At 35.8% G+C, this 27,688-nt stretch overlaps 1 protein-coding gene across 1 annotated transcript; it reads right to left on the bottom strand.

The window, feature by feature from the left end:
• Positions 1–288: 288 nt before the first annotated feature.
• Positions 289–19,525, bottom strand: LOC117789272 (myeloid zinc finger 1). Its single transcript, XM_034628388.1, has 9 exons — positions 18,530–19,525; positions 18,296–18,388; positions 17,019–17,143; positions 7,293–8,379; positions 4,853–5,684; positions 3,636–3,833; positions 3,278–3,567; positions 1,694–1,798; positions 289–1,586 (listed from the first exon to the last, which is right to left on the bottom strand). The coding sequence occupies exons 4-9, from the start codon at positions 7,803–7,805 to the stop codon at positions 969–971; spliced, it is 2,556 nt and encodes an 851-aa protein (XP_034484279.1). The 5' UTR covers positions 7,806–8,379; positions 17,019–17,143; positions 18,296–18,388; positions 18,530–19,525; the 3' UTR covers positions 289–968.
• Positions 19,526–27,688: the final 8,163 nt, after the last annotated feature.

Here is a 27,688-nt window from a genome sequence, read left to right as displayed (position 1 = left end):
TTTACTAATCCCGCCCTTAGCTGCCCGTATCTATCACTTCACATCGTAAATTTATCCCTCACTCTCTATACTACTAACTGTACGCCTAGAAATCGTATAACTCGTGCTTCAAATTCCGTTAAATGAACTTTTCGTACAAATATGTTTAAAGTTTAAAATCCTTAAATCGAATATTATTGAAAAAGGAATCGTATAACGTTGTGTTTTGGTTGATCTTCATCATAATTCTTGAACCATTTGCAATTGATATTTATGGTTTATCTTCGATCTGCTTTCCGTTCTCTTTTATCTATGTATTATGAAAGGAGTTTAGAGTCCTTTTCGAAAAGACTAGTACTCGTCTGTTCATGTCTCGCTCTGCATCTGACCAAAACTTTGTTTTGTTTTTTTTTATAAACTAAGAAAATTACATTTTTTTTTTATGTTATCGATTTGGAAACGGATCCAAAATAAACGTTTACGTTTAATTGTTATGAAAAATTGGGCGTGGCTGCAGCTGTTGCTATGCTTTATTGTTGTTGTTGCTGTGAGGATTTGGTTTACTGATGACATCATAGAGATCCGAATATCGAGTGTATGTGTGGGTGTATGGGTATTGCATGTGACAATGTTGGCGGCGGTGGCGGTGGTGCAACGCCATTGGGCGTGCCCGCCAACGCATGTCCCGCATGCGGATGTGGCGGATGCGCCGACGGCGGCGGCGGTGGCAATGTTATCGACAAGGTCACCGTTTGTGGCGCTGCCACCGTTGAGGCGTGTGTGGCTGTGGGCGTGGCGGCTGCACCACCCACCGTCGTCGTGATATGATGCTGACTTGCTGTTGGCGGCGGCGCCGATGATGGCGGCGGATGATGTGCTGTTGTTGTTGCCACCGGTTGTTGCTGCTGCTGCTGTTGCTGTTGTTGCTGTTGCTGTTGTTGTTGTTGTTGCTGCTGTTGTTGTGCTCCAGCTGCTCCAGTGGTGGGATGTCACTGAGCCACCACAGAGGTAGCGGCATTCTGTTGCACCACAACACCCGGTGCCACCGCATTCGCCACAGTGACCGTCACCGGCGGCGTCGGTCCGCCATTGGCATGTGCCGCACTCGGCTGTTGTTGCTGCTGCTGCTGCTGCTGGGCGTGGAAGGGATGCTGAAAGGGCGGGCCGTAGCATTGTGGAAAGTAGAGCTCATTCTTCACCACCGATTGCTGTGCAACTGCAGCAGCTGCTGCCGCATTGGCCGCCATGCTCCTCACCGGCAATATGTTGGCCTTGTTGTCCACCGTGGCGGGATTGTTGTTGTTGAGGAATTGTTGGGCCGCCAAGCTCTTGACGTCGTTCATCAAATGATTTGCCACAACTGCTGCCGAGGCAGCAACATTCTGTTGCTGTTGCTGCTGCTGTTGCACCACTTGCTGTTGTTGCTGCTGCTGCTGTTGTTGCTGCTGTTGCTGCTGTTGCACCTGTTGCTGCTGCTGTTGCTGCTGCTGCCGCCGCACCTTGGTGCTGTTCGGATTCATGTGGTTGTCAATGTGCTTCGTCACCTCATTCTCAGTGGCAAAGCGTCGCCGGCAATTGGGCATCGGACAGCAGAAAGGACGATCGCCCTGGTGAAAGTGAAAGTGAAAGAGATTGGAATACAATTTAGAAATGTCTCTTCATAACTCTAGACACCAATTTGTGGGTGGTGGGGTGGCTTCGGCTAGGCTACAACTACCTGGTGGGTACGCGTGTGCTGATCCAGGATCGCCTTCTGCCTGAAGTCCTTGCCGCACTGGCTGCACTTGTACGGCTTCTCTCCAGTGTGGATGCGCAAGTGCTGCAAAGAGAAGAAGTTGTGATTAAATCAAGAAAACTTAACCAGAGCCTCGACATTGATATACAGTGAAATAAGGACCCATATTGATTATACTTTTTGAAATTTCAAATTATTAATACAAACTATTTGTTGATTTTTAGCTAAAACAAATATGAATTGTCAACTTACAAAATAAAAACTGTGTGTCCTCTTAGGTTCTTAGACTTAGGACATGTAAAGTACCCTTTTGAGCTACACATAGTGAATGCTATTGGAAATACAGTACTTGGCTAATAGGCTATTTCCATTTGCCACATTGGCTAACATTTGAATGTGGCTCATTTTTGGATTTCCACGACCAAATGTGAAACTGTTAAAACATTTGATACTAACCCAAAGCAAATCAGCTGTTCGGTTTTTGAGCAAAAATTATAAAAAGCTGACAATAACAACATTTTAATATTTATTTTGATATTATAACTGGCGTAAATTTCATGCATATCGTTTTTATTGAAGAAAACAGCTGGTTAAGATGATATTTGCTTTATTTTCACGAGTTTATCGATAGACATCGCGTGTTCGATAAAAAAAATACTGAAATTCGCATTATTCATTATGAATGAATCAAAATGATCATTCGGAATTTGTACTGAAATGAAGTCCACATTCGTGCCGAATGATGAAAATGGCCACGAATGTGCAGAATGTGCTGTCGTGGAAATAGCCTATTAAAAGATGCTTACATTCAGTTCATTTTAAGTTACTTTTTAATAAATAATTTGAAAATACTTTTTATTTTTAATTTCATTTAAATAAAAATAAATATTGGTATTAAAATAAAGTGTACAAAAATAAAAACCGAAGAAGGTTATAAATAAGAATGGTCAACTATTCAGTATCGATTAAATTGCAACTAATAAATAAAATATAACAGAGTAATATTTTTTAAGTTTATATTTAAGAATCATAACATTTCCTGTTTTTAATTTTTAAAAGAATCACCAAAAATAAAATTACTAATCAATTTTTTTTCAAAGAATTTTAAAATATCTTTAAAATTAAAAATTCAATGTAAAAATCTGTTGAATCAAGTGGTGTATGTACTTTCAAACTTTAAAAACTTTAAAGGACACATTTAACCAGTGCTGCCGGAATATTGTGGGTTAAAATTCCCAAATTAAAAAGAAAAAATTGCTAAAAATAGCAACAAAAAAAAAATAAGCAAATTGCAGATTTGGGACTAAATTTTTTTATTAAAATAATTCCATGCTAATGCTAATTAACATCCGATTTTATTAGAAATATTCAATAAAGAAAACCTAAATAATTAATTGATTTTTTAAGCATTACTAATTAAAAAATGTTAACAAGCACTACTTTTTCAATGCCAGTGAAATGAAATTTCATTAGCATTACATTTTTTAATGGTAATTAAAAAGTAATGGTATTGCTTATAGACACCAATGAAATCTTTGATTTGTAACTCTGAGAGCGACTTACCTGATTCAGAATGGTTCGCTGCCGGAAGAATCGCGGACAGTACATGCAGCCGAAGGGTTTCTCATTCGTATGGATCCTCAGATGCTGCGTGAGATGCGATTGTTGGCGGAAACGTTTGCCGCACTCCGGACAGGGATACGGCCGGGACTCGATGTGAATGCAGCCGTGCTGCAGGAGTGTCGTCTTCTGCTTGAACTCCTTGTCACAGATGGGGCAGCGCACGTAGAGCGGCATATTGGCTGGCCGCACTCCAATATGTTGCAGGACTTCGGGTAGAATCTTTTGACCTACTGGTAGAATGCACTTAATTAATCTGCATATAGGACAGAATTCAATTGCAGTGGACTCGTCTACTCACCCTTGCTATCCTTAAAGTACGAGGGATAATGCATGCCACCGCTGCCGTCGGGAGTACCCTGCGAATCATCGTCATGGTAACCGCCACTGGCAACGGTAATGTCTCCCTTTGTGTCCGTCTCCTCGCCGGGGAACGGCACGTCCGAGGGCCAAAGCGTCGGGTGGGGACCGTTCTTGAATATGAGATGCGGTGAGACATCTGTTCGGGGGACGTGTTGATCAGCAGCCGGGTGCACATGAAAGTAATCAAGCCAGAGATTGCCACTGTTAGCAGCGCTTAAATTTGGCCCAAAGCCACTTGCGATCTTATCACATATATCACCTAGCATCATCTGAACTAGAGATTTATAGCTTCTATTTATATTTTTCAATTTCTTATTCTTTTTGGTCTATTTTTTTTTTAAAGTTGTTGACGCTTTGAGGCTTTCAAATGAAATAAATTTCAAATTGTTACTATATTTCTGACATTTTTTTATAAATATAATTATTTGAACAGATTTTAACTGATTCCTAAGTTTTAATTTAAGTTAAAGCAAGAGTGCATATATTTTTTATAAAATACAAATAAGTTGCACATTTAATAGATTTTAAATTACTAAATTCTTGGATAATTTTTCGATTTGTTTCGTTATTAATTTAAGTTTAAATCAATGCTCAGTTCTGTTTTTTAAATATTAAATGTAACTCGAATTATTGTCTCTGTTTTTAAACATGTGCTTGTATTAGTGAGCTTTTGCTTCGTTGTAAAGTTTCGCATATAATTTATACACTTTGAGCTTTAAGCTTCAGCAGCTTAAGCGTCTGTGTGAGCTGTGTGTGTGAGTTTAAATTGAATATTGATGGAAAACTATTTTTAAAGTTAAATTCATTTCTCTTTCCACTGCTCTTTTTGCATTCGTTTTCTTTGAGAGACACTCAAAAAAGTCAACAACTTAAATTTGGAATAGTTGAAATAAAAAAGTAAGTGCATAATTTATAGAATTTAGGCCAAAACATCGCTCAATTTGTGGTAAGAATTTAGCAAGGGAATTTGCATTGCTGCAAACGTTGTAAGCCAAACGTTTGCGAATCTAAAGATTCGCGATAAATTGGATAGGACAATTGATACAATAAGCTGATGGGTCGAGTAGCTGTCCCTAACTAATTGCGCAATCGCAATCGCAATTGCAATTGCAATCGTTATCGTTATCGGTAATGGATTTGTTAACTGTCGCTCGCCTTGGTGGGTGCGCACATGCTGATTGAGGATGGCCTTCTGGCGAAAGTGCTTGCCGCACTCGGGGCAGGCGAAGGGCTTCTCACCCGAATGGATGCGTATGTGTTGATTGAGAATCGCGCGCTGTCGGAAGCTGCGCGAGCAGTACGGGCAGGTGAATGGCTTTTCATTCGCATGGATGCGCAGGTGTTGCGTCAGATGCGATTGCTGGCGAAACCGCTTGCCGCACTCGGAGCAGGGAAATGGTCGAGCGTCCGTGTGTATCCGATCGTGCTGCAGCAGTGTGCTCTTCTGCTTGAAGTCCTTGCCACACGTGAGGCACTTGAACAGCCGCAAATCGCTGTGCGGCTTATTCTTATGCGGACGTCCAGGTCCCGACCGTCCACTCGGCGTTCCCGTTGTCCCCGCCGCACCGCCCGTGGCGCCACCATTTGCAGCCGTTGCGCTCTCATTGGCATTGCCATTCGACTGATTCGGATTGCCAGCTCCATTCTGTGGCGCCCCATTCTGCTGCTGCTGCTGTTGGCCCGGCAACAACTCTGGCAACGCGTACGACTCGCCGCCATTTTGTTCCATCGGCAGGACGCCCTTGTTGAGATAGTGCAGTGGCGGGAAGCCAGGTGGCGCCAGCATGCCACCCTGTGGCGCCCCATGACGCGGCGCATAATAGTCGGGCGTCTGGAAGCCGGGATCCCCTTGCGGCTGACCACCGCCGCCTCCATTCTGTTGCACGTGCGGATTCCCCTGTCCAGCCTCGCCACCATTTGTGGCAGCGTGCTGCGGCTCGTTGCTGCTTTGGTTTGGATTTGGCGCGGAGTTCTGTTGATTGGCAAGCTGAGAAAGAGAGAGGTAGAGCGAGAGAGATAGAAAGAGAGAAAGAATAGAAAATAAAGGTATTAGTATATGGTGACAATTAAAAAAAGTATTGCCAGCAATTCAAAAGTCTATCAATTTAAATAAAGGCGATTAATATATTAAATTTAATCCCACCTTGCAGCTAAAAACAGAAAACTAATAATCAGGGATTAAAACCGTATTCAAATCGGTATTAACCGATTGAAGTTGGTAGCCGAAATTATTCAAACCAAAATAACCGATTAGTAGCCGATTCAGGTACATCTGGTAGTTTCTGTTTAATCAAGCAATAAATTTAATTATGTGTTCTAGGTGTAATCATCGTGTTTTCATACTAATTTTTATTTTCAATTTGAATATTCATCTTATTAAATAGACCTTTTTTGAAAAGGGTAAAAGGGTTTTTGTAAATATATTACAACTTTCTTAAATTCTTTCTCTTTGATAAATCTGCATTAATAACTCACAGCTTGGCCATTTAATATTTTTATTTATTTTTTATTTTTTAAATAAATTAAACATTGTATGCACATTGGATATTTTAATTACTTTATTCTCCTACTTATTTTCTGAAAAACCTTTACTTGCTCTGTATGGATATTTTCGATTAATCTGTATTATTTCTAGAAATTCTAACAATTGTCAGTTAAACTATTTGTATACAACTATTCATGAATTCATCGTCTTTTTTTTTTTGAGGCTAATGTGGCTTTTAATCATCTTATTCAAACGCACAAGTTTTAATCTTAAATATCCAAATCTATATAGATCTATATTGATTTTCATATCTTTGTTAACATGAGGTATTATATCATTTATTTAATTTAATAAATACATCAAATAAAAAATAAACAAAAAGCAACAGAATGTGTTTTTTCAAATCATTGAAGTGTCACAAAAACTATAGATTGCTTAAAAAATTGATATAATAAGTAATACTCCTTAATAAAAATTAACAGTGAGCTGCAAGAATATCTAAGTTTTCTTTGTTTTTTATACCCGTTACATAAAAAAATAAGTAAAAGGTTATAGTGTGTTCGTTAAAATGTATGTAACAGGGAGAAGGAGGCATCTCCGACCCTATAAGGTATATATATTCTTGATCAGCATCAATAGCCAAGTCGATATAGCCATGTGCGTCTGTCTGTCTGTCCGTCTGTATGAACAAAAGGATCTGAGAGACTATAAGAGATAGCGATACCAAACTTTCAATCACAGACTTCTATATACCTCACGCAGATCAAGTTTGTTTCAAATTTAAGCCACGCCCCTCTCCGCCCCCGCAAATCGGGAAAAACCAACACACTCACAGTTTTTAAGATAAAACGTTTTTTGTGGTAATTAACGGTATCAACTAGTATGCATCAAGATCGGACAAGTAGAACGGCAGATATGGCGAATTAAAGTATTCAGAGCAAAACAAGTATTTTCTTTAAAGTACTTTTACGTGTATTGAAGTAAGTAACGGGTATCCTATGGTCGGGATCTCGACTATAGCCTTTCCAACTGGTTTTTTTTTATTTATAAAAAAGAATTTTCTGCTGAAAACATAATGTGAATTGGTTGTCAAGTGGAATATTGGTTTACCTGATTCATGGCATCGTCGTCGGCATTGCCATTGGCTCTCTGCTGTTGTTGTTGCTGCTGCTGCTGCTGTTGCACCGAAGGATATGGACTCGACGAGGGCGACACCTGCTGTTGCCGCCCATCGCCGCTGCCATTGTCGCGCGGCTCTTGGCCTCCGCCGGGGGGACTCTGCGGTTGTCCCGCTGCTGCTGCTGCCGCTGCTGCCTGCGCAGCGGCAGTTGCGTTCTGTTGTTGTTGCTGCTGCTGTTGTTGTTGCTGCTGCTGCTGTTGCTGTTGTTGCTGCTGTGCGTTGAGATGCTGCTGCGCCTGTTGCTGGATATTGGGATACATATCGCTGCCCCATTGTGCGGCACTTGCCCCAATCGCGCCGGCATTACGTTCCGCATCCTGCGAGTCCTTGTACAGCACATACGGCTGCCCCGTATCCTGTGTGATGCAGTACATTATCTGGCGGGGAACCTTCAGACCTGCTGCTATGCAGGCCGCAAAGGAGGCCGAGAAATTTATGGCCATTTTGTTGTTGTTGTTGTTGTTTCTGTTATTTCTGTTTCTGTTTGTGGTTGTTACTGTTTAGGTTGCTTTTTTTTATTTTTGTTGTTGTTGTTTCTCGTTGTTTGCCGTGTCCTTCGACCAGACACAGTTTTCTTGCTTTTGTTTTAAGCTCTCTTCGCGTCCTTATTCTTCCTTCTTTTGTTTATTGACTTTTGTTGCACATCCTTGCAGTTTCTTTTTGTTTTTTGCTTTGTGTTTGGTTTTTGCTTTATTTACTGCTTTGTTGCTTGTTTCACTTGTTTCTCTTCATGGCTCGCATTTTGTTTTTCCTGTTGTTGTCTCTTGTGTTTCCCATTTAAAATTCCTTTCTTCTTAAATGCCTCATTTATGTTTGTTTTCGTTTTAATTGAAATTATATTGAATTTTTTTCTTTTCTTTATTTAGTTGTCTCTCTAGTTGATCTCAAACAAGCAATTTTCACATGGCATTTGGAAAACCCTGACTGAAAATGTAATTTCCGTTTTGTATCTAAAAGCTCGTTAAGGAGTTCCAAGAAATTGCAGGCTTTCCTTTTATGTTTTCGTTTTCGGCTTAACTGCAATCAGAAAGAGAAAAATGGAATTATTGGAAAAATGTTTATGAGAAGATTTCTTTGGAAAAAATTTATACATTTCGATTTAATATATATATAAAACTCTTTGTCCGGACTCACTGACTAGCTGACTGTGTTTTTATTTTATTGCACATTTTCTTTAAATTAAGAAATTATTTATAGGAGCTATCAACTTTGGTATATTAGTATTAAGTCTTAGGCCATATAATATTTATAATAATATTAGTATTAACCCAAAATTTTTTCTGTGTTGAGTGGAATTTATAAAATGTATATTTTAGTCGAGCACTCTGTGCAGATTTGTTTTTCTCGTTAATAATTATATAACGTTATCCAAAACTATCCTTTACAAAGTAAATAATAGCAGAATTTTAACAAGACAGGACTAGAATTCAGGTTTTTTTGTTCAAACTAAATTTATGTGACAGATCGAAAAGCCACGGGACTTCAAGATATGCTAAACACATTAAAAAAACCCGAAATTAAAACTTTTAATTTCAAATAAAAAACGAAACTTTACAAACCGAAGAAAAATAAATGAAAAGGAAGCAAAAAAGAAACACAATAAAAATGCGAGGCAAATTAAAAACAATGAAGATCATCAGCGGCTGATTGAGAGGAGTGGCGCATAAATGGACACCGCATGCCAAGCAGGCTGGGACAACTCCAGCTTGCCTCACATCCCCCTCCACACCCCCCTCTATTAACACTGCCTCTTTGCTGCTTTGCTGCTGCTCCCACACCCCCATTTTAGAGGCAACTGCCAACAGACTGGCCACATGTTGTGCCTCCTTTGTTGTCATGAGTGGTTGTTGTTGATGTTGTTGGTGTAGTTGTTGTTTTTGTTGGCTGGCTCTGACTCTTGTCTTTTATCTTTTCTTTTCTTTTCTTTTTTGCTGTGTGCTTTTTTTTGTTGCCCCACGACGTGCCAACTTTTTAATGCGGGATCAAGGTCTCGGCAAGCGTGCGGCTCTCACAGATACAACACACACACACACACACATACACAGCTAAAGATACAGATATTGTGAGGGGTGCAGCCCACTTCGTGGCCTGTTTCGAGTGTTGAACTGTTGTCCTAAACGGCCAGAGATCCATTAACAATATACAAGTAAAGTGCCGTCCGAAACATGTGGCCTGGCCATAAACATCACTCCCTCAAGTTATTGCCTCTCATCATTTGCCAATCTCCTCGCAATAGACAACAACAACAACAACAACAACAACAGAACACATCAACTGTGATGTCATGAGACATGGAAACAGGCAACCAACAATCAACAACCAGCAACCACTGAGTAATTGACTTGCTTAACAACTTTTGATTAACTTATTGAACCCATTCAACATAACACAACACTGCACTACACTTTACAACACAACACATTATAACACTAAAATTCAGTCAACTATAAAATACTATACTAAAGATGTCTACACAAGACTATGTCCAAGTACAAACCATTAACTTCATTTATTTTGTTATCGTCAACAACCAAAAGTAGTCTACAAAATTATTATTTAACAAAAGTTGACAATTTTGAAATTAAGGCCTAAAAAGAAAAGTAGAAAAGAAAAACTTAAAAAGTATTGAAAATACAGTCGAACTTCCCTAACTCCCTATCCAAAAAAAAGCTCGATTAATGGAGACTTGGAATTATTTTTAACTTTAATTTAATAAGCTACATATTCAATTTTGTTAAATTATGATCTTTTTAAATTTTTTTAACTTTTATTTTATCTTGTATTTGTAATCAGAAACTATCTCAAATTGCAAGCTGTTAAATTTTTATTTTTCGTTACAGTTAAACAAAATTTAGAAAAACAGAAATAAGTTACTAAAATTCATACATTTCAAATTGATGTAACTCCTACTTTACTATACTTTAACTTTTAAATTTTACCCTATTCTTCAAGCTAACCAAAACTTAAAAAACCGGAAATTAGTATCTGATAATTATTTATTTTTAACAGAAGCATAAAACAGAAACTAAAATAAAACTCAATTTATTGGTGATTTCCCCAAAAACTCGACTTACAGAAGCACTTGGCACGTTGTTCGAGTTATGGAGAAATTCGACTTATGGAAGTTGGAGAAAACAGAATTGTTTGCAAATTGCTCAGTAAACGCTATTGCCACTAAATTTTTTTTTTTTCAATCATAATTTATATAAGTGTAATGATAACTAAGCCTAATTCCAAGATTGCTTAAGCCCTAATTATTAAAATTGATTTTTGTATTCAGTATTATAAATTGTTTTCGTTTAAATTTAATTTTAGTTTTTAATTTTTAATTTTATTAATTTAATTATTACTAATATATAAGGGTTTAATTTTATAATTATTTTTGTTGGAGTTAGAGAAAATTCAAGCTATAGAAGTTCGACTTATGGACTGTACTTCAGTTGAACAGTTGTAAAATTTAGGTCTTTTAATATGCATAATTTTATTAACATGATTGACTCAGATTACATTTGAATCTTCAACTTTGAGAAACTAAGATGCAGGTAGATTTAAATCAGCTTTTCAAGAACATTCTTATATATGTAATTTGTAGACTTCAAAATTGTTATAGGATAGAAATTTTAGTAATTATTTGTTAAGTCTTTATTGTACGCTCTATTATTCTAAGCTAATTTAATCTGACAATTTCAGATTTACTATAAATTGACATTCACTAATACAAACAAGTATATCCTTAAGTAAATTAATTTAAAATTTTTAATATGTAAGGAAAGTGAGTCAAAAAAGCTGAGAACCATTAAACATTAAGACTTATTCCTATTCCATTCTTCACTGACTGCCTATGCTAACAAAGCTCAAAATATTTATGATTATTTACAATCAATTGCATTTTATATTTTTATTAATATTATGTTCCCTAATTTGAATTAAAGTGTAGTCGTTTTGTAAATTAATTAAATGTGTTTACTAAATTGGTAAAGTCAAAACAAATTGTGAAAGATATCGAATTGGTTGGTAAATGACGAAATGAATTGGAAATAAATCAATTGAAAACGCAATGCGTGTCAGTAGCAACAACAACAACAAAAAGATTTACAAGAAGTTAACACTGCCGCATCGATGCGAATCGCAACGCATTGAGTTAAGAATCGAGTATACGAGTATAAATACACTGAAAAAAAAGACCAACTTCTAAAATCAAGGACATTCATCTTAAATATTTTGTTCTTAAAATAAGATTATTTTAAGCCCAATTTACTAAAACTAAGATTATTAATCTAAAACATCTTAAAATCTTAGTATAAGAATAAATATCTTAAATTGTTAGGAAAGTATAAATAGGTACTATTTCGTATTAATAAATCAGAATAATATGTAAATAAATAAAAATTATAAATATAACAAATAATTTTATTTTTTTTATTTTTTGATTTGAATTTTAAGAACATTTATTCTTAAAATAAGAACTTGGTCTTATTTGAAATGTTCTTAAAATCAAGATGTGTTCTATTTATTTAAGAATTTTATGTTTTCGACGCATTTTTTAGACCAAAAATCTTAGTTTTGAGAACAAAATCTTGATTTTCGAACATTTTTTGTTATCAGTGTACGAGTAGTGCGAACGCGAATACGAATCCGAGTGCGAGTTTGAGTTCGATTCATATATGAGGCGAGAGAACTAAACTACCTTGAACCCGTAAACGAACGTTGCGTCGCGCCAACAAAACAGACTAAAAGATACGAGATACTCGTACTCACACTCACACTCATACTCACACTCATACTCATAGTCGTACTCATAGTCGTACCTCAACAGTTTCTCAGTTGCAGTCTCAGTATGAAATGGCGCCCGAAGAGGGACCCATATTAACATCCAAAGGGGTGGGTGAGGGGGAGGGGAAGGAGGAGTGCAGGAACTGGGACTGTGGCAGTTGCAGTTGCAGTTGCACTTCGTGCCTGTCCAAGTCGAAGTCGTTGTTGCTATTTGTGAATTATTGCGCTCCATTGGCAGCGCGACAGCATTTGCAATTTATGCGTTCGTTGTCGTTGCCCCTTTTCTCTCCCCTGCCACCTCAGCCACCTCTCCCCACCCTCCTCTTTGCCTGAGTACTATGCGCACTATCTATGTTTGTTTTTCGCACTGCCTTGTCCCACTTCCCTCTCCCCCCCTCGGGTCCTTGCTTCTACCGATCTTACAAATGTAATGAGCGATTTTTTATTTATTTTTAATTGCGTGCGGCCATTTAAATAAGTGTTAGCAGATACATTTGGTAAATGACTTAGCTAACGGGCCCAAATCCTAAGCAAATCATAGTTTATGACTCGGTTGCTTTATTCAATCATTCAACAGTTGATCTATAGGAAGTTTCTCATAAATTTTGATGTGCTCTCCTGGAAGTGTCTTATTTTTAACTTTAAAATCGGATCTGTTATATACTTTTGAAACAAATGCATATAAAAACATTTTAAAAAGTTATGCATAATATACAAAATACTTATATTTACTAAAACTATTTTCTGAATGTGATTTTATGTTTTTCGGAGTATATTACTTTTTACAAAATACGTCACATAAAAATAAACTACAACTAAAAATCTTTCTTAATCCTAGAATCAGGGTATCAAACCGAATCGAATATCGGTTTCAGTTAGGATATCGGTTAAGTTTAAATTTTTTGGTTTTCGGTTATTGGTTACGAAATATCTTTATATATATAGCTTGCGTAAGGGTAATCGGTTTTTTTAGGCTTCGATTTTAAAATACCAGTATGATTTCGATTCAAATAAAAAAAAATGGTAGAAATGCAAAAAACAAGTTAATGTATTAGCAAAAATTCTATAATTCAAAAAAATGTCTATTTAATAAGAGCATTATTCAAATTTTCGGCATAATAAAAATGTGTAGTTTTGGTTAAGGTTTCAGTTACCAGTTTCAATCGGTTAATATCGGTTAAAGGTTACGGCTTCGATAATGGTTTTAGTCTCTGCCTAAAATTGATATTAGTTCATACTATTTGGAGTTAAATAACAATTTTAATGCAATCCAAAAGTAACTCAATCTTCTATATAATTTGAGAACGAGTATATGACAAAATAGGAGTCCGAAACAATGCACATAAGAGATCATTCCGAGATTGTTTCTCATACATTCAATGTGTAATCGTAAACTGCTCTCAAAGGCAACCGAGCAAATCGAAATGCAATTTTAAGTGATGAGTGAGCGAAGACTGAGGCAAAAGATATAAACTCCACCTACTTCACACCTGACAGCCGAGACACAATAAACACGCGCGTTTGGGGTAGCAGCTAAAGATACAACATAAAAGATACAAGATACTCTGACTCGTACTCGTACTTGTACTCGTAGTCATAGAAATGCACATGCATAAGATACAAAGATACAAGAGATGAATGCCAGATATTAATGGCCATAAACGCCGACTGCCATTGGTTGAATCGTTGCTTGTCCACACGCCATTGAAATTGAAATAGAAATAGAAAAAAAAAACAAAAGAGCAAAATAAAACTAGAGTAGAAATCGTGTCTGTACAATCTCGAGGGGGAGGCGTTAAAATGGCAGTTGACAACTTTCACTGCCAACGAAGCATGCACAGAAATTGGCTACAAATTTGCCAACCATACATACATGAAGAAGATCGATAAAGTGGAGTATATAGTGCAAAGAAGGAAAAGAGATCCATCAACATTAAATGCAGAGTGAAGATAAAAGAATATCAATCTATATTTAACAAAGATACATTTACCTTTCTTCCTTTATTTGTCATTAATCTCAACAGAATGTCAACTAACTTGTCTAAAAACCTCAGCTTACAGTTAACAACAGTTATCTAATATTTTTTGCAATAAAAGAATAAAAAATAAACTTTGAAATCCATTTTGCAATTATATTATTCAATAATAATATTTCGACAACTTATGATAAAATTTATGAAAGTAGACGGAAGTTTAGAAAATATATAAATAGGAAACATTAACAAATTGGTTAGAATAATATTAACGATATTACAAACTATTTTTATATACCAGTAAACTAAACAATAATGGCATCTTGGAAATATGTTCTCTTCTCTTATTAAAATTCTATTTTTAAAGATCAATAGCTCTCGACTATGGAAATTACTTTACTTTTGGTAATAGTCAGAAAAAATGTTAACTTTTAAATTGATTTACAATCTAAATTTCTGGAACTAAAAAGCAAACAAACTCAACTTTTTTTTAAAGAACATGGACTCATGGGCCTATCTATCCATTGTATTTATCTGGCAAAGCGCAAAAAAAGAATAAAGCGATACAACAAATATTTGATTTCAAGGTTAGAACAGAACAAAAAAAAACACAAAAAAAAAATAGCAATAACCAGAACAACAACAAATTGGCAAACTTTTTTGCGCTTGTTGCTTCAACGGCAACAACAAAAACGAGCGCCAAAAATTTAACGTAATTTGTGTAGTCGTCTAATTCAATACACAAAAGCTTCCCTCCCCCTTCCCCCCTCCACCCCTAACGACTATAAAAGAGCGAGAGCTTAAAAGCCCGCCATAGTCAAAGAGTGAGCCAGAGAGAGGGAGAGCGAGGAAAAAAGAGCGCTCACATATACTACAGGTAAAGCACAATTGCCAGATACAAAACACGACAAAAAAAAGAGACCAAAAAGAATAAAAAAAAATGAGTCATGAAAATGCGACCAAAGCGTCCAAGCGTCCAATTTTTGTATTGTTTTCATTTGTTTTTTGGCTTTTTGGCTTTTTGTGTTTTTTTTTTTTTTGCAAATATTTTTCAAAATGTAGAGAGTTACATCCAGGCAGAAGCAATTGTTTAACTCTCACAATGATCATTTCGGCTATATCGTTCAGTTTGACAACACTTAATCATCGATAGTTACATTCAATAATTTCTATCAGTAATCGCTGCTATACTTGTAATAATCGGTAATCATAATATTCTTTGTTCCCAAAAAAAAATCACAATATTTTTACGATACATTTTTCTGTGATACTGATACCAAAATTGAAAATTTTTGGCTATCGGAATTTCTTGTGAATGCAAAAAGTAGAAATCAGGTATCATGATTGATGATGAAAGTTATCTTCTGAATGTCCCCAACTTTTAAAAAAATGTGTTTAATTATAAGCTGCGAAGAATAAAGCAAATTTATTCGCTAAAACATAAATAAATACAAGAAATCGGTGCATATTTTAAATAGATCGCATTATAAGAATATTCTAACCTTCTTTTAAACCAAACTCCAAAAAATTATAGAGATTTTATTTCACGAATTTATACGTTTCTTTAGCATATCTTTTAGTTATTAATGAAAATTAAATTTAAATTATTATTTACGTTTTCAAAGTGCGTTTGAAAATCGATCTGTCGTTAAGTTTATTTTAAATAGTTTTATGTCATATTCTACGTGATTATCTGCACATTTAATTAACGCGTTGAATTTTCGAACTCGCCGACGTTCAGTGTGACAAACAAAAAGCGAAAAAATTGAAAAAACGAGTAATAAGAAGAGAGAGAGAGAGAGAAAATAAGAGAAGATTTTGTTGCCGGCAACATTTCAAACTGAGATCTCGTATGATGATAGATGGGCCCGATTCGATGGCAGGTCCACACGCCACACATGCATTAGTTTATTGCAGATGTATCTGTTAGATACACACAACCACAACACATACACACTCTCTCATATATACTGTACATATGTACATGTGTATATATATATGGAGAGTCAAACACTTGGGGCACACAATTAAGTGATTTTGCTTGTTTTTGTTGTCGTTCAACATTTTGTGAATTTTAGTTTTTTGTGCAAAATAAAATTGTTGTTTTTTTTGCGCGTATAATTCATCATATTCCTTTATGGCCTGACATTCGCGTATAGCATTTTTAGATACGCACCAACACAGATTACACCCGCTCGCCACTTCTCTCCCCTTCTTCTTCCCCTTCTTGGTCATCCTCTCCCTACACCCAAAATATACGAATTTGGCCCCAGGGGGAATTTCGCAAAAAAGAGCAAAAAAGAGAGGAGAAAAAAAAATGGCAAATGATTTGTGGCAAATTTTATTATACACTTACAAAGTGTATTATAATTATGTCGCACAATTTGTGGCTTATTAAAAAGGTGATGCCGCACGGAAAGTTAAGATTTCTATTAATAATTTTTATCAATTACAATTGATAGATAATAATTATAGTCAAGATAACTGGTATTAAATATAATATATTATACGTTACAAAAGAAATAATCAACAGACACCGTCTGTTTCGGATAGGGTATTAATTCTGCGGCGTTTCGATTAAAGCGTTTTATTCTTTTTTCGTTGTATTTGCTTTTAGTTTTTGCGTATTTCGCTTTGCTGTTGTTGTTGTTGCTGCTGCTCATTAGTGCCGTTTTGTGTGTGTGTTTCTCTGTGTGTGTTTCTCTTTGTGTGTGTGTGACTTCTCTTTGCAATCCCCCTTCGCCATCCGCCCCATCGTCATCCCCTTTGCCATTTTGCATTTTGTCAACTTGATTTACGCGCAAACATTTTCAGTTGTGCGTTGATATTTTTTTATTTTTACTTTTCCTTTAATTTTCGCAACGCTCCAGAAAATCTTTTTCTATTTTTGCTTTTCCGCTTTTCACTTACCTCTTTTATTGCAAATTTTTGTTTCCTTTCGTTTATCCCAAATGTTTATTAGATGTGATTTCCTTTTCTTTATTTGGTTCGATTTTGCCTTGGTGAATTAAATTTTCTGTTGATTTTTATTAATGCTGAAAAAGAATAAAGAGCACAAGTTAATCAAAAGCTGTATAAATTTATATCTATTGATTTAAGTTCTTAAATATCCCTAAGAATGATAAATACAACAAAAACTCTTTTCACACCTCACAAGCTGTGGCCTTGGATTATAATTTGTTGTTATACAACTTTATGAAGGAAACTTGCCCGCTCTTTCCCCAAGGGGGTGTGACAACTAGTGGGGGCTCGAAACGTAACTAAATGGAGATATAATATGAAACGAACTGCGAGATTTTCAACATCATACTTTATGTGAGAGGAGCATTGAGTTAAGCTTTGAGTGGATTACAGTTTCAACTTTAATAAAAAAGTTCCATTAAGTTCTTGAAAGCTTTCAGTCTGTGCGAGTATGTTGCGAATCTTTTGAAAGTCAACGTCCGAATTTAATTTAGAACTCAATTTACTTCCTAGCTTTGAGAGCTGAACTCTGCCACAAAGGGTAGAACGAAGCACATTTTTATTTTAAATTCAATTGTCAATAATTTTTGAACATTACTTAAAGATATACCAAACATTAAAATCTTTTCAAAGCTGTTTTATTTATAATTTTTAATTAATAGTACTAAACACATAAATATTTTCTATTAGGGACAGATTATTTGAGCATTTTAACTTTAATTAGCTCAATTAATTATTTTGTATAGTTTCCAGTATGGGATTTCAAAGTGTTGCTATTTACTTAAGCTGCACTGTGCCTATTTTAACAGCTAATAGAAATGTTTTCTAGTTAATCTAGTTAACGGATTGCATAAAAACCGATACCAATTCAAATTAACTAATTGACAGCCCATAAAAACGACTTTAAACGCCCAACCCAAGATAGAAACCCAAAAATAAACTATAAAAAAAAGAAAATAAAAACATTTAGAGTTTTAGCCGACGACGAGTTCGCGTAAAAGCTAACAAAAAGCGATAAAAACGATAACAACGATAACAACGTATAAACAAAAACACACAAAAATTAAACTCGTTGGCAAATCAACATCATCTGCATATTTGTGAGGTTGAAAGGGGGAATGGTAATAGGGGTGGGGGTGGAGAAAGGGGTTTGCTTAACTGCTATATTAGTGCGGGGGTATACATAAAAATTGTATATGCCACATTCACATGCAACTAACACTAACCTCAAAAAGTTTATTGCGCGCAGTTGCAGCGCGGCATGTAGACAAAAAATTGCAAAATGCAGCGATGTTTGCCAAACACACACACACACACACCTACATATACAGTTGCACAGAGAGCAGCGAGAGGCACTAATACACTTAAACAGTTGCACGTGCTCACAGAGACTCACACATACATAGATGCAGACACCCCCGCGTACCGTTGATGCCGCAGCTACATCAAATTTTGTATACACACTCACACAATTTTCCACTTTTTAAGCAATTGCATTTGATGTTGCAAAATGTTGCAGACGTTGACAAATTCTCTTAGTTTGCAATTAATTAAATAAATCGCAAATCTGTTTGTAATAACACTTGGCGCTTTTTCTACAGCTTCTGCTTCTGCTTATTCTTCGTCTTTGTCTTCTTTTTGCACCCTTCTTCCTTTGCTTTTGCTTAGACTCCTTTACGTTGCGTATACGCGACGTGTGCTACACACGTTTTGTTTATTCCACAAATCGCTTTTTAATATTATTCTTGGCGCGCGCGTTTTCTTCACTTTTTTTTTTTTTTTTAATTTTTTGTATCTTTTGGTTTTGTTTGAAGTTGCGACTACATTTTTTGACGTTATTTTATTGCTGGCATTTTCCACGCAGTCTGCGCTCTATAATACAAGTACTCTCGGTACTCTCCTGTATAAATATATGCATGTACAATGTACATACACACACACACACACATACATTTATAGACCGTGTGCAGCTTTTTTATTAGATGTCGACGTCGTCGTCGTCGTTGGCGGTCGACGACTGCAGGCGGCGGCAACGGCAACGGCGACGGCACAAAAAATCGAACAAAATGCCAAAAACAAAACTAACAAAATCAAGTACAACAAACCGAATCCGAAACCGAAACCAAAGCGAGGCGAAACGTACGAAACGAACGAAACGAAATAAAACTAAGCGCAAGGCGGCGAAGTGGTGAAGTGGCGAAGCGGGGAGCGAAGTCAACGTCGCTGTCGTTGTCGTTGTCAATTTCGTCGTCTTTACTTTTTTTTCTTTTTTTGTTGCTGTGGGAGCGGAGCGCGCGCCAACTTTTAGCTATGGCTCTGGCCACGGGTCTGGGGTCTCTGGTCTCGCCGCCAACTACAAATACAATGTCTACACAAAAATAAAGCAAAAGCAGCGAGCGGCGAACGACGAGCGTTAAACGATGAGCGGCGAGTAACTCACTCTCTTGCACACATACTCTCACACACACACTCGCAAACAAGACGAAGAGAGCAGCAACTTGGCGCTCTCTAAGCTTTTTTAGTCAAAACAATTGCAAATTTTTTAACTTTTTGCCGGCCCCCAGCTGAGTGCTTTTGTATGGAACACAAGTTTCTTAGTGTTGGTGCAGTCGCTCGCAAAGCTCTCTCTCTCTCTCTCAACTTCTTGCGCTCACACGACGCAACGCAACGTCAGCGTTTGGCGCTCCCTCTCTGTTGTCGAATTTCTAATATCGCATGCCGCTACAGCGACGCGTCGCGACGCCAGCGTTAAAGTTAACGTTAACTGCGCTGCTAACAGCGCTGCGGTCGCTGCGCTGCATTTAGCGCGTGCTGCAACTGCACTTTGTGTGCGCTTACCTTTTATATTTTTTTTTTGTAACTTTAGTTGCATATGATGTCTGCTACTATTTGCGCATTACGATTATTGCGCAGTTTAGACAAGAGTAGTAAATACTACTACTTTTAGACGTGGCTAACTGAATGTTGAATTTTTGTTTGTAGCGTTAATACGCAGATAATGTGATTTTAAATCCGCTTATCAGCTAAGCCAAATATCTAGAAAGAGCGTAATAGAAATTATAGATACCACTTTTCCAAGAGAAAAAGAGTAGTAGTAAATGCGGTAAAAAATTTAGATAATAATTAAAAATTCTAGTAAAGTTAAAATAGCTAAAGTAACTATAAAAAGAAAAGATATTAATAGTTTTTTCTTTAAAAAAAATGAATTCAAATAACTAGAATCTATATGTCTGGTAATACACCAAACTCTGAGATGAAATGACTCCAATTTAAGAAAAAATACTTATTAGCTTGACCTCTAGACCTGCTGACCAATCCCCCAATTTGAAGTGCGCTAAGCACACTTAAACGTTTAAGCAATCAGCTAAGAACGACACTCTATATGGCCACAAAAAACCGACAAACGGGCCCAAAATTATTACCCCGCTGTGACCTGACGCCGACCCCGCCCCCCGTAATGGATTGTGGCAACGCCCACTCAGTCAGTCACTTATCGTGCCCAAAAGAACAGAAATTTGCAATTGTTCATTTGATTTCATTGTTTTCCGGGTTGACGAAAATGTAGAGCCCGAGGGAGGGAATTGTATTAAAAGAGGGGCGAAAGGGGGACAGGTGGGGGAGGGGCGGTATATTGACAGGTGCGGGGCGTGCTGAAAGACACATGTACAAAATAAGGTAAATTAATGTATGATGTGTATGCAATTTTGTATAAATAAACAACGAAAATTTTTGTATAAACAATCAAAAACAAAATGTAAATTAAAAAAAAAAGAGAAATTAAGTAAAGAAGAAGAGAATAATCAAAATATGTACGAAACAAGTTGAGCATGCATAAAGGTTGGCTTTATGTGTATGTATATGTACGTGTATATGTATATGTAGATACATATGTCTGTACATAGGTCGATTTGTAGGTAGATATGTAAATTATTAACGACTGCTGACATCGTCTCTCTTGTCTCACCTTCCCTCCTCCTCTTCTTAGCACCCTCCCTCACTTCGTTGTGTCGTGTCTTTTGTGCCGTTTTTGCATGTTGTTTACTTTCGTTTCGTTTCATTTTATTTGTCTTAAGTTGTTTTTTCGTCTTATATTATTTTATTTTTCTGGCAAAGTTCGTTTTTGCAATGTTGCAAAAAACCACAAGCACAAAGCACTAGCAGACTGGCAGATACTCTTAAGCGATCGTTGTGAAATTTTTTGTATTTGTAGGGACAAAAATCAAGGCTAAATCTTTAGAGATGGGACTTAATATTTTATTTGATTAATATAAAATAATTCTATATTTTTTTAAACAAATCGTATTTTACACGAATGTATCTTCCAAAGTCTGCTTTACGCATTTAAATTATTGTATAATACCCTTTCTTAGCTGACTTTACAGGGTATCACTAAAGTTGAAAAAAAACCCTCAAAACGACAAGTTTAAGTGATTTCAAGCAATGAAACTAGAATGAAAAAAAACACACTGAGACACAGACACACTTGCAAAATAAATCTCTCAGCGTGCTGCCTAAAAATAAACATTGTAGTAAGTATCTGAAAGATACAAAAAGCAAAAGCGGCACATATAACGTAGAACATTGTCTATTGTCTTCGGCATTGTAAGATGCAGTCTATGCTTAAATATAGAATCTGTATCTGTATCTGTATCGCATTGTTGGCAACACTTCTCTAAGTATTTGTATCTGTATTTGTGTTTGTATCGCTCTGTCTGTAGCTGTATCTGTATCTTTTGCATTATGTATGTGAGTTGCCTTTGTTGTTGTTGCGGCTGTTTTCCTGTTTCAGTTTTCACTGCTTGTTGGCTCTGCCTTTTGGTTCAGTAACCTATCGATTTGATTTTGTTTACCTTTCCGACAACAAAGTAAGAATAACAACAACAAATGAAAATAAAACAAAATATATAAATGCAAAATTGAATGACAAATATTATGACATTTAATGACAGAGACGGAATGAGAGATAGGGAAAGTCTATAGTCTAATTTCTGGGATTACTTTACCAGATTTCTGACATGATTAAACTGTACATATAATATTAATATTATTATATAATATATTACATAAATGCAAATCGAATGACAATTACAAGTATTATGACATTGAATGACAACGCAGAATGAGAGATAGAGAAAATTCCGTATATATAGTAATTATAAATTGTGAGTCTACCTGTCCAGATTTTTGATATGATTAAATTCTTTTCTATTATTTTGTATTAATTTTTTTATTTTTTTTTCACGCCTAACTATAAATTGAAATGAGCATTCTAATTGCTGGTTCTTTGCATATATAGTCTATATTAAACACCCCATATAAAAATTCATACTTTTGCAATTATTAAAGGCTGTTAATTTTATTGTAAATCAAATATTTGTTAATATTACGAATTAGAAAAATATTTATTGAATATTTAAATAGACGCCAGATATCCTATAATTTCAAAACAGTTTCTTCAGTCAACAATCCTTTTAGTTCTATAAAGTTTTAAGTAAAACAACGTTTAAGGATTCTCACCCACATTCCACTTAAAATGCAAAAATGTTGCAACTTCCCTGTAACTCTTTACCTCACTGCTTTTGGCCACAATTTCGAGTGGCTTTTGTCTCGACGCCGTCTGTCGAGGTTGGTAAAACTTTGCCTTACATTAAAAACTTGTTTTGCTTCCCCCCATTCCATTAATGTCAGGAAGGACAGGAAGATATGAAAAGGGGACAACTTTAGGTGTGACCCCGCCCCTCTCTCCCCTTTCCTAACCACTCAGAAATCACTTGGCAGTTTTCACTTTCTAGCAATTGCAAAGCAAACAAAAAGCATGCAATAACGTTTATTATTAAACAACTTGCGAGAGTGGCTTAAAAAGGTAACACAAAATACTACAAAATACCAACAAGAATCACAAATAAAACTAAAAAACTAGTCGAAAAGGCTATAGTCGAGATCCCGACCATAGGATACCCGTTACTTATTGCAATATATATAAAAGTGCTTTAAAGAAATTACTTGTATTACTTTGAAAACATTAAATCGGCATAACTGCCGTTCTACTGGTTTGATCTTGTCGCGATTCAGTGGGATAATAAATAATACTAATAGATAACGTTAATTACCATAACAAACTTACTATCTCAAAAACTGTGGGTGTGGTGGCTTTTCGCGATTTGCGGGGGCGGAAGGGGGCGTGGCTTACATTTGAAACAAACTTGATCTGCATGGGGTCTATAGAAATCTGTTTAAATTTTGGTTACTCCATCTCTTATAGTCTCTGAGATCCTTTTGTTTATACGGACGGACAAACGGACATGGCTATATCGACTCGACTGCTGATGCTTATCAAGAATATATATACTTTATAGAGTTGGAGATGCCTCCTTCTCCCTGTTAAATACATTCCGACAAACAGAATATACCCTTTTACTTTATTTTTTAAGTAACGGGTCTACAAATTTACAAAATATACAGGGAGATTTTTCCCTTCAAGTACTTTATATATGTATGTTTATAAAATCCAATTTATGTTTAGAAATAATCGCTATTTTTATTCGCATTTTGACACACTTGTCGAGGGCCACTCGAAAAGTTGGTAGACGCTGAAAATTATGTCATAGTATTTGTTGATATTTTTTAAAGCGAATGGAAAACTAAGCAGTCGACCAGACCGACCCTTGGCCCCTAAGTGGACCCTTTAACTAATCCTATTACTTACAAGAGCTTCCTCATTCCAGCTTTTCCGAGACCCATGCGTGGACTGCGGCGCTCTTTGTACGGATTTTCCACTCACATTTCCCTTAGATGCGTGCGGATTTTCACACTTTACGCATGAAGGAGCGCCACACCAAGTTAGACAGAGAAGGAGAGCAAAGGAAAAAGAGATGGTGACTTACGCACAGCTGCGTTTTGTCACCTGTCAAATGATAAATTGTACTTCTTCACTTTACGCTTTAGTTTTCACCTTCCGCTTTTGACTTTTCCCTTTGCTTATATTTTCTGGTATTTAAGCTCTTTATTTGGTCTAAAACATAACTTGTTAAATTGCATATTTCTGCAGTCATTTAAGTTAATTGCATTAGACTCGTTTGACATGTTGCTTATGTATTGATGAAAGGTCGCAAATGGTCGCAATAAAAAAAAAGATATTGAATGTAAAAATAGCTGAAGAGTTGACTTAAAAGTTTGTGAAAATCTTATTAAGTTATTAAAGCTGCGAAGGACATCAATTTCATATTAATTATTAAATTATAATAAGCTTTTAATAATACTAAAAGTTCAACTAACCGAAAGCCCAATAAATGAGATTAATTTGCTCAAAAGCTTATTAAAAATACATTCCACTATAATAAATGATCATTTTCTTTTTACATTAAAGATTTGTGTGCTTTTAAGAATATTTTTGGTACAGGGTCTATAAATCTGCAATTTACAAAAGTTATTTAAAATTTGTTCCAATTGAAACATAAAAAGAGATTTGCCTGAAAGCTCATTAAATTAAACCTTGGTAAATATATACTTTAAGTAAATTAACGCGTTAGTGAACTTAAAGTTTTAAATTAATTATTTTCCTCTTTGTCATAAAGTTTATGTGGTAGTCAATAAACCAAAGAGTTCATAAAACTTTAAATTAAATTATATTTTTTAAGCTGAAGCCTTATTTCCAAAGCTCAATTAGCCAATTACCATTTAAGGCTCCCTCTCACTCTTATCTTAAAATGAAATTTCAGTTTGTGAGACTCGATGAAACTCCCAAGTAATATTTTTAAGATAATTGGACAGCTTTTGACTACTGTGCATAGTGGGCGTTGCCGTCACGTCAATTTTTGGTCATGTTTAAGACTTTGGCACAGACAGCCTTCAATGTAAATCAAATGCAATGCAACAAAAAGTGGCAAGTTGAAGGGAAATGCACGTGGAACGAGTCGTTTACAAAGTTACTATGCACCAAAATGCAGTTGCAAGTTTACATTTTTTATAGCCGTGTTGCCAACGCCCCAACAAAATGCACAGTACACTTGTGGCAGTGTTGCAGTGTGGCACCTTAGTAGGGTGGGTCATTCGGTCTGCTTCATAGCGCCGCAAGAACTAACATTTTTTCGTTGCACGTTCGCAAAAGTGCACTTGTCCAAAGGGGGGCTTGTTATTGTTGTTATTGCAGTCAGAATAAGAAAAAAAACAAACAATACTGGTATATAACAAAAGAGAGGGAGAAGCAAATGCAAATAGAGAGAAAGGGAAAACCATTTTATGTATCCATATCCATTTCCTTTGGATACATTTCGTTGGACATATACATATTACTAAAATATTTTATGTAACTTAAAAATTTGTTGAAAATTTGTGGAATACATATTTAAATTTATATATAGATAAAGGGGAACTATCGTAATAATTTTTATTTAACTACATAAATTAACCACTATTCTATCATGTTAAATATGTCATTACATAAAGTTCGCTCTTCCGTTCTGTCTCTGCATTTGTATCCTTTCTCTATATTCATCTCTAAACATTCACCTCAACTTGCTTCAATTTACCCTACGTAAGCCTATGCTAATTTCTGTCTCTTTTAATTCACAAAGTTAAATCGGCTTGTAGTCTCTACTCTTAACCGTTGAGCTATTGTCATCATGATAATATTTCATTTTATATTTATTTGCGTATAGCCCCTGCAAAACCCTAACAAAGGATAGTATTTCCATTTCTATCGTTTCCAGCTCATATATCAAAGTCAGAGCAGAAAACTTTGCCTCAATGTAGCACAAAGTTAAATATTTTAATGTCCTCATTTGCTGGCCCGACAAACACGCTACCTTTGCAAATTAAATAAAATAGTAAAAAAGAAAACGATTATAACAACCTTATTGAAATGTAGATAGCAAACAAGAATATAAAAGCACCGAAAAATCTGCAAAGTGATATGTATTAAATATAATTATAAAAATTATCGAAATAAGAATTGTATTTTTTAATTTAAATGAAAACTCGTTGTGAAAATTCAACTTGATAGATTTAAGCAAGCTTAAGTATAATTTTGTTTCATATATCAAAGGTCTCACTATAGCGCATCTCATAGTCGTAAAACTGATTGTCGCTTTCTCATTCATTTTTTTTTACTGGGTTGAGAGTACATTTTTGTATTGCGTAGCAACCGACGACATGTGAAAACAACTATAATATCTACACCCTCAATCTGTACCCTCCTTCCACATTCAGCCCCTCCCTCAAACAGGCAACCCTTGCCAGCGCAATAAGATTCGCGTTGAGATCGACACAAAGTGCAGCAACCCACGTGGCGTATGAATGCGAGTGCGAGCACGTTACGCATACGCCACCGTTGCCAGGCTGCTTTTTGATAGGCTGTTGACATGCTCTGGCCAGCCTGTTCTTTTATTTTAAACAAAAAAGAAACGTTTAAGGTCTTCTTTCATTTTTATTATAAGGCGTGGTGGGCGTGGTCAAGGTATTATATATGAGTTGAAATTATAGGCGCAACTGTAGAACGATGAATGCTGTGAGCAATCGAAACTCGAATTTGTATGTCTTAATGTTTATAAAACAATGGAAAACTAAAGTAAAATGGTTTAACGCTGTTTTTGTTTTAGAATTTATTTATCAAACCATTATCATTTATCTAAAACCAGTCTACAAAAAGTAAAGATACATGTCTTAAATAAAAAGTAAATTAAAAATAAGAATAAAATAATACAAATGAACAAACCTATGTGCGATTTAAGATAACTACTAAAAATATAAAAAAAGTTAAACTAAGTAATAAAAGTTACTTCAGATCTGCATCTAAAGTAATAACCTTTAAATACTACATTTCAAGATACATTTATTTAAATATTTACTATATTTGAATATAATATTATAGAAAAGCAAAAAAAACAAGAACCACATTCTCTAAAAAATCTTTTATTGAATAGAGAAGCAGTAAGTCAACATTCCACTTAAGTTAAAAAAAAATGTTCTTGTAGCAATTAAAATATTATACTCCACAAGTTGCATGGAACTTTTGTCAAGAATGGGCTGACATTTATATTTAGGGCTCTAATTAAGCACTTCTCTCAGTTAACAGCCAAATACGTACTCAAAGTTAGAATTGTATATGAATGTGTATATGTATCTCTAGGTACAAAACAAACTCAACTATGTGTATGGTAGATAGAAAATCTGTGACACAATGTGGATGGGATGCAAGTGAAAGTCATGAAACACAACGTACGTGTAGAATGGCAAACACACAAAAGCGAAAATATGCGCGATATGCAGGCAACAGGAAGTTAGACAGACATAGAGATGCCCATTACTGGTAGGCCCCCAACCCTCAACCCCCAGCTCCCAACTGCTTAGCAACCCAACCTAAACCATCCCCCAAAGCACCCTTTAACCGTGCTGAACTAAACCTCAAGTGGGTGGTTGGTTGGTTTTGGTGATAGTGATGGTGATGGCGTTCGTTGGCCTTGGTTCTGCAAGTTGTTGCCACTTGACAATTCTCTCCAAATCCACACACGCAAGGGGGGAACAGTTGATAGAGGAAGTAAACAGGAGGAACATAGAAATAGAAGAGCTAAAGATAGAGCACACAGATTGTAGCTGCAACTGTCAATGCAGCCAGATGGCCG

The sequence above is a fragment of the Drosophila innubila genome (genome assembly GCF_004354385.1).
Source record: "Drosophila innubila isolate TH190305 chromosome 3L unlocalized genomic scaffold, UK_Dinn_1.0 0_D_3L, whole genome shotgun sequence".
NCBI lineage: Eukaryota > Metazoa > Arthropoda > Insecta > Diptera > Drosophilidae > Drosophila > Drosophila innubila.
Note: the sequence above shows the minus strand (reverse complement) of the source record. Positions and strands in the feature narration are given on the sequence as shown.

Coding starts and splice junctions, on each gene's coding strand:
- LOC117789272 (XM_034628388.1), bottom strand. CDS start 7,805: ATGGCCATAAATTTCTCGGCCTCCTTTGCGGCCTGCATAGCAGCAGGT. Junction 1,799..3,277: donor AGCGAACCATTCTGAATCAG/GTAAGTCGCTCT, acceptor TTCTCTTTGCAG/CACTTGCGCATCCACACTGG. Junction 1,587..1,693: donor ACACGCGTACCCACCAGGTA/GTTGTAGCCTAG, acceptor CACTTTCACCAG/GGCGATCGTCCTTTCTGCTG.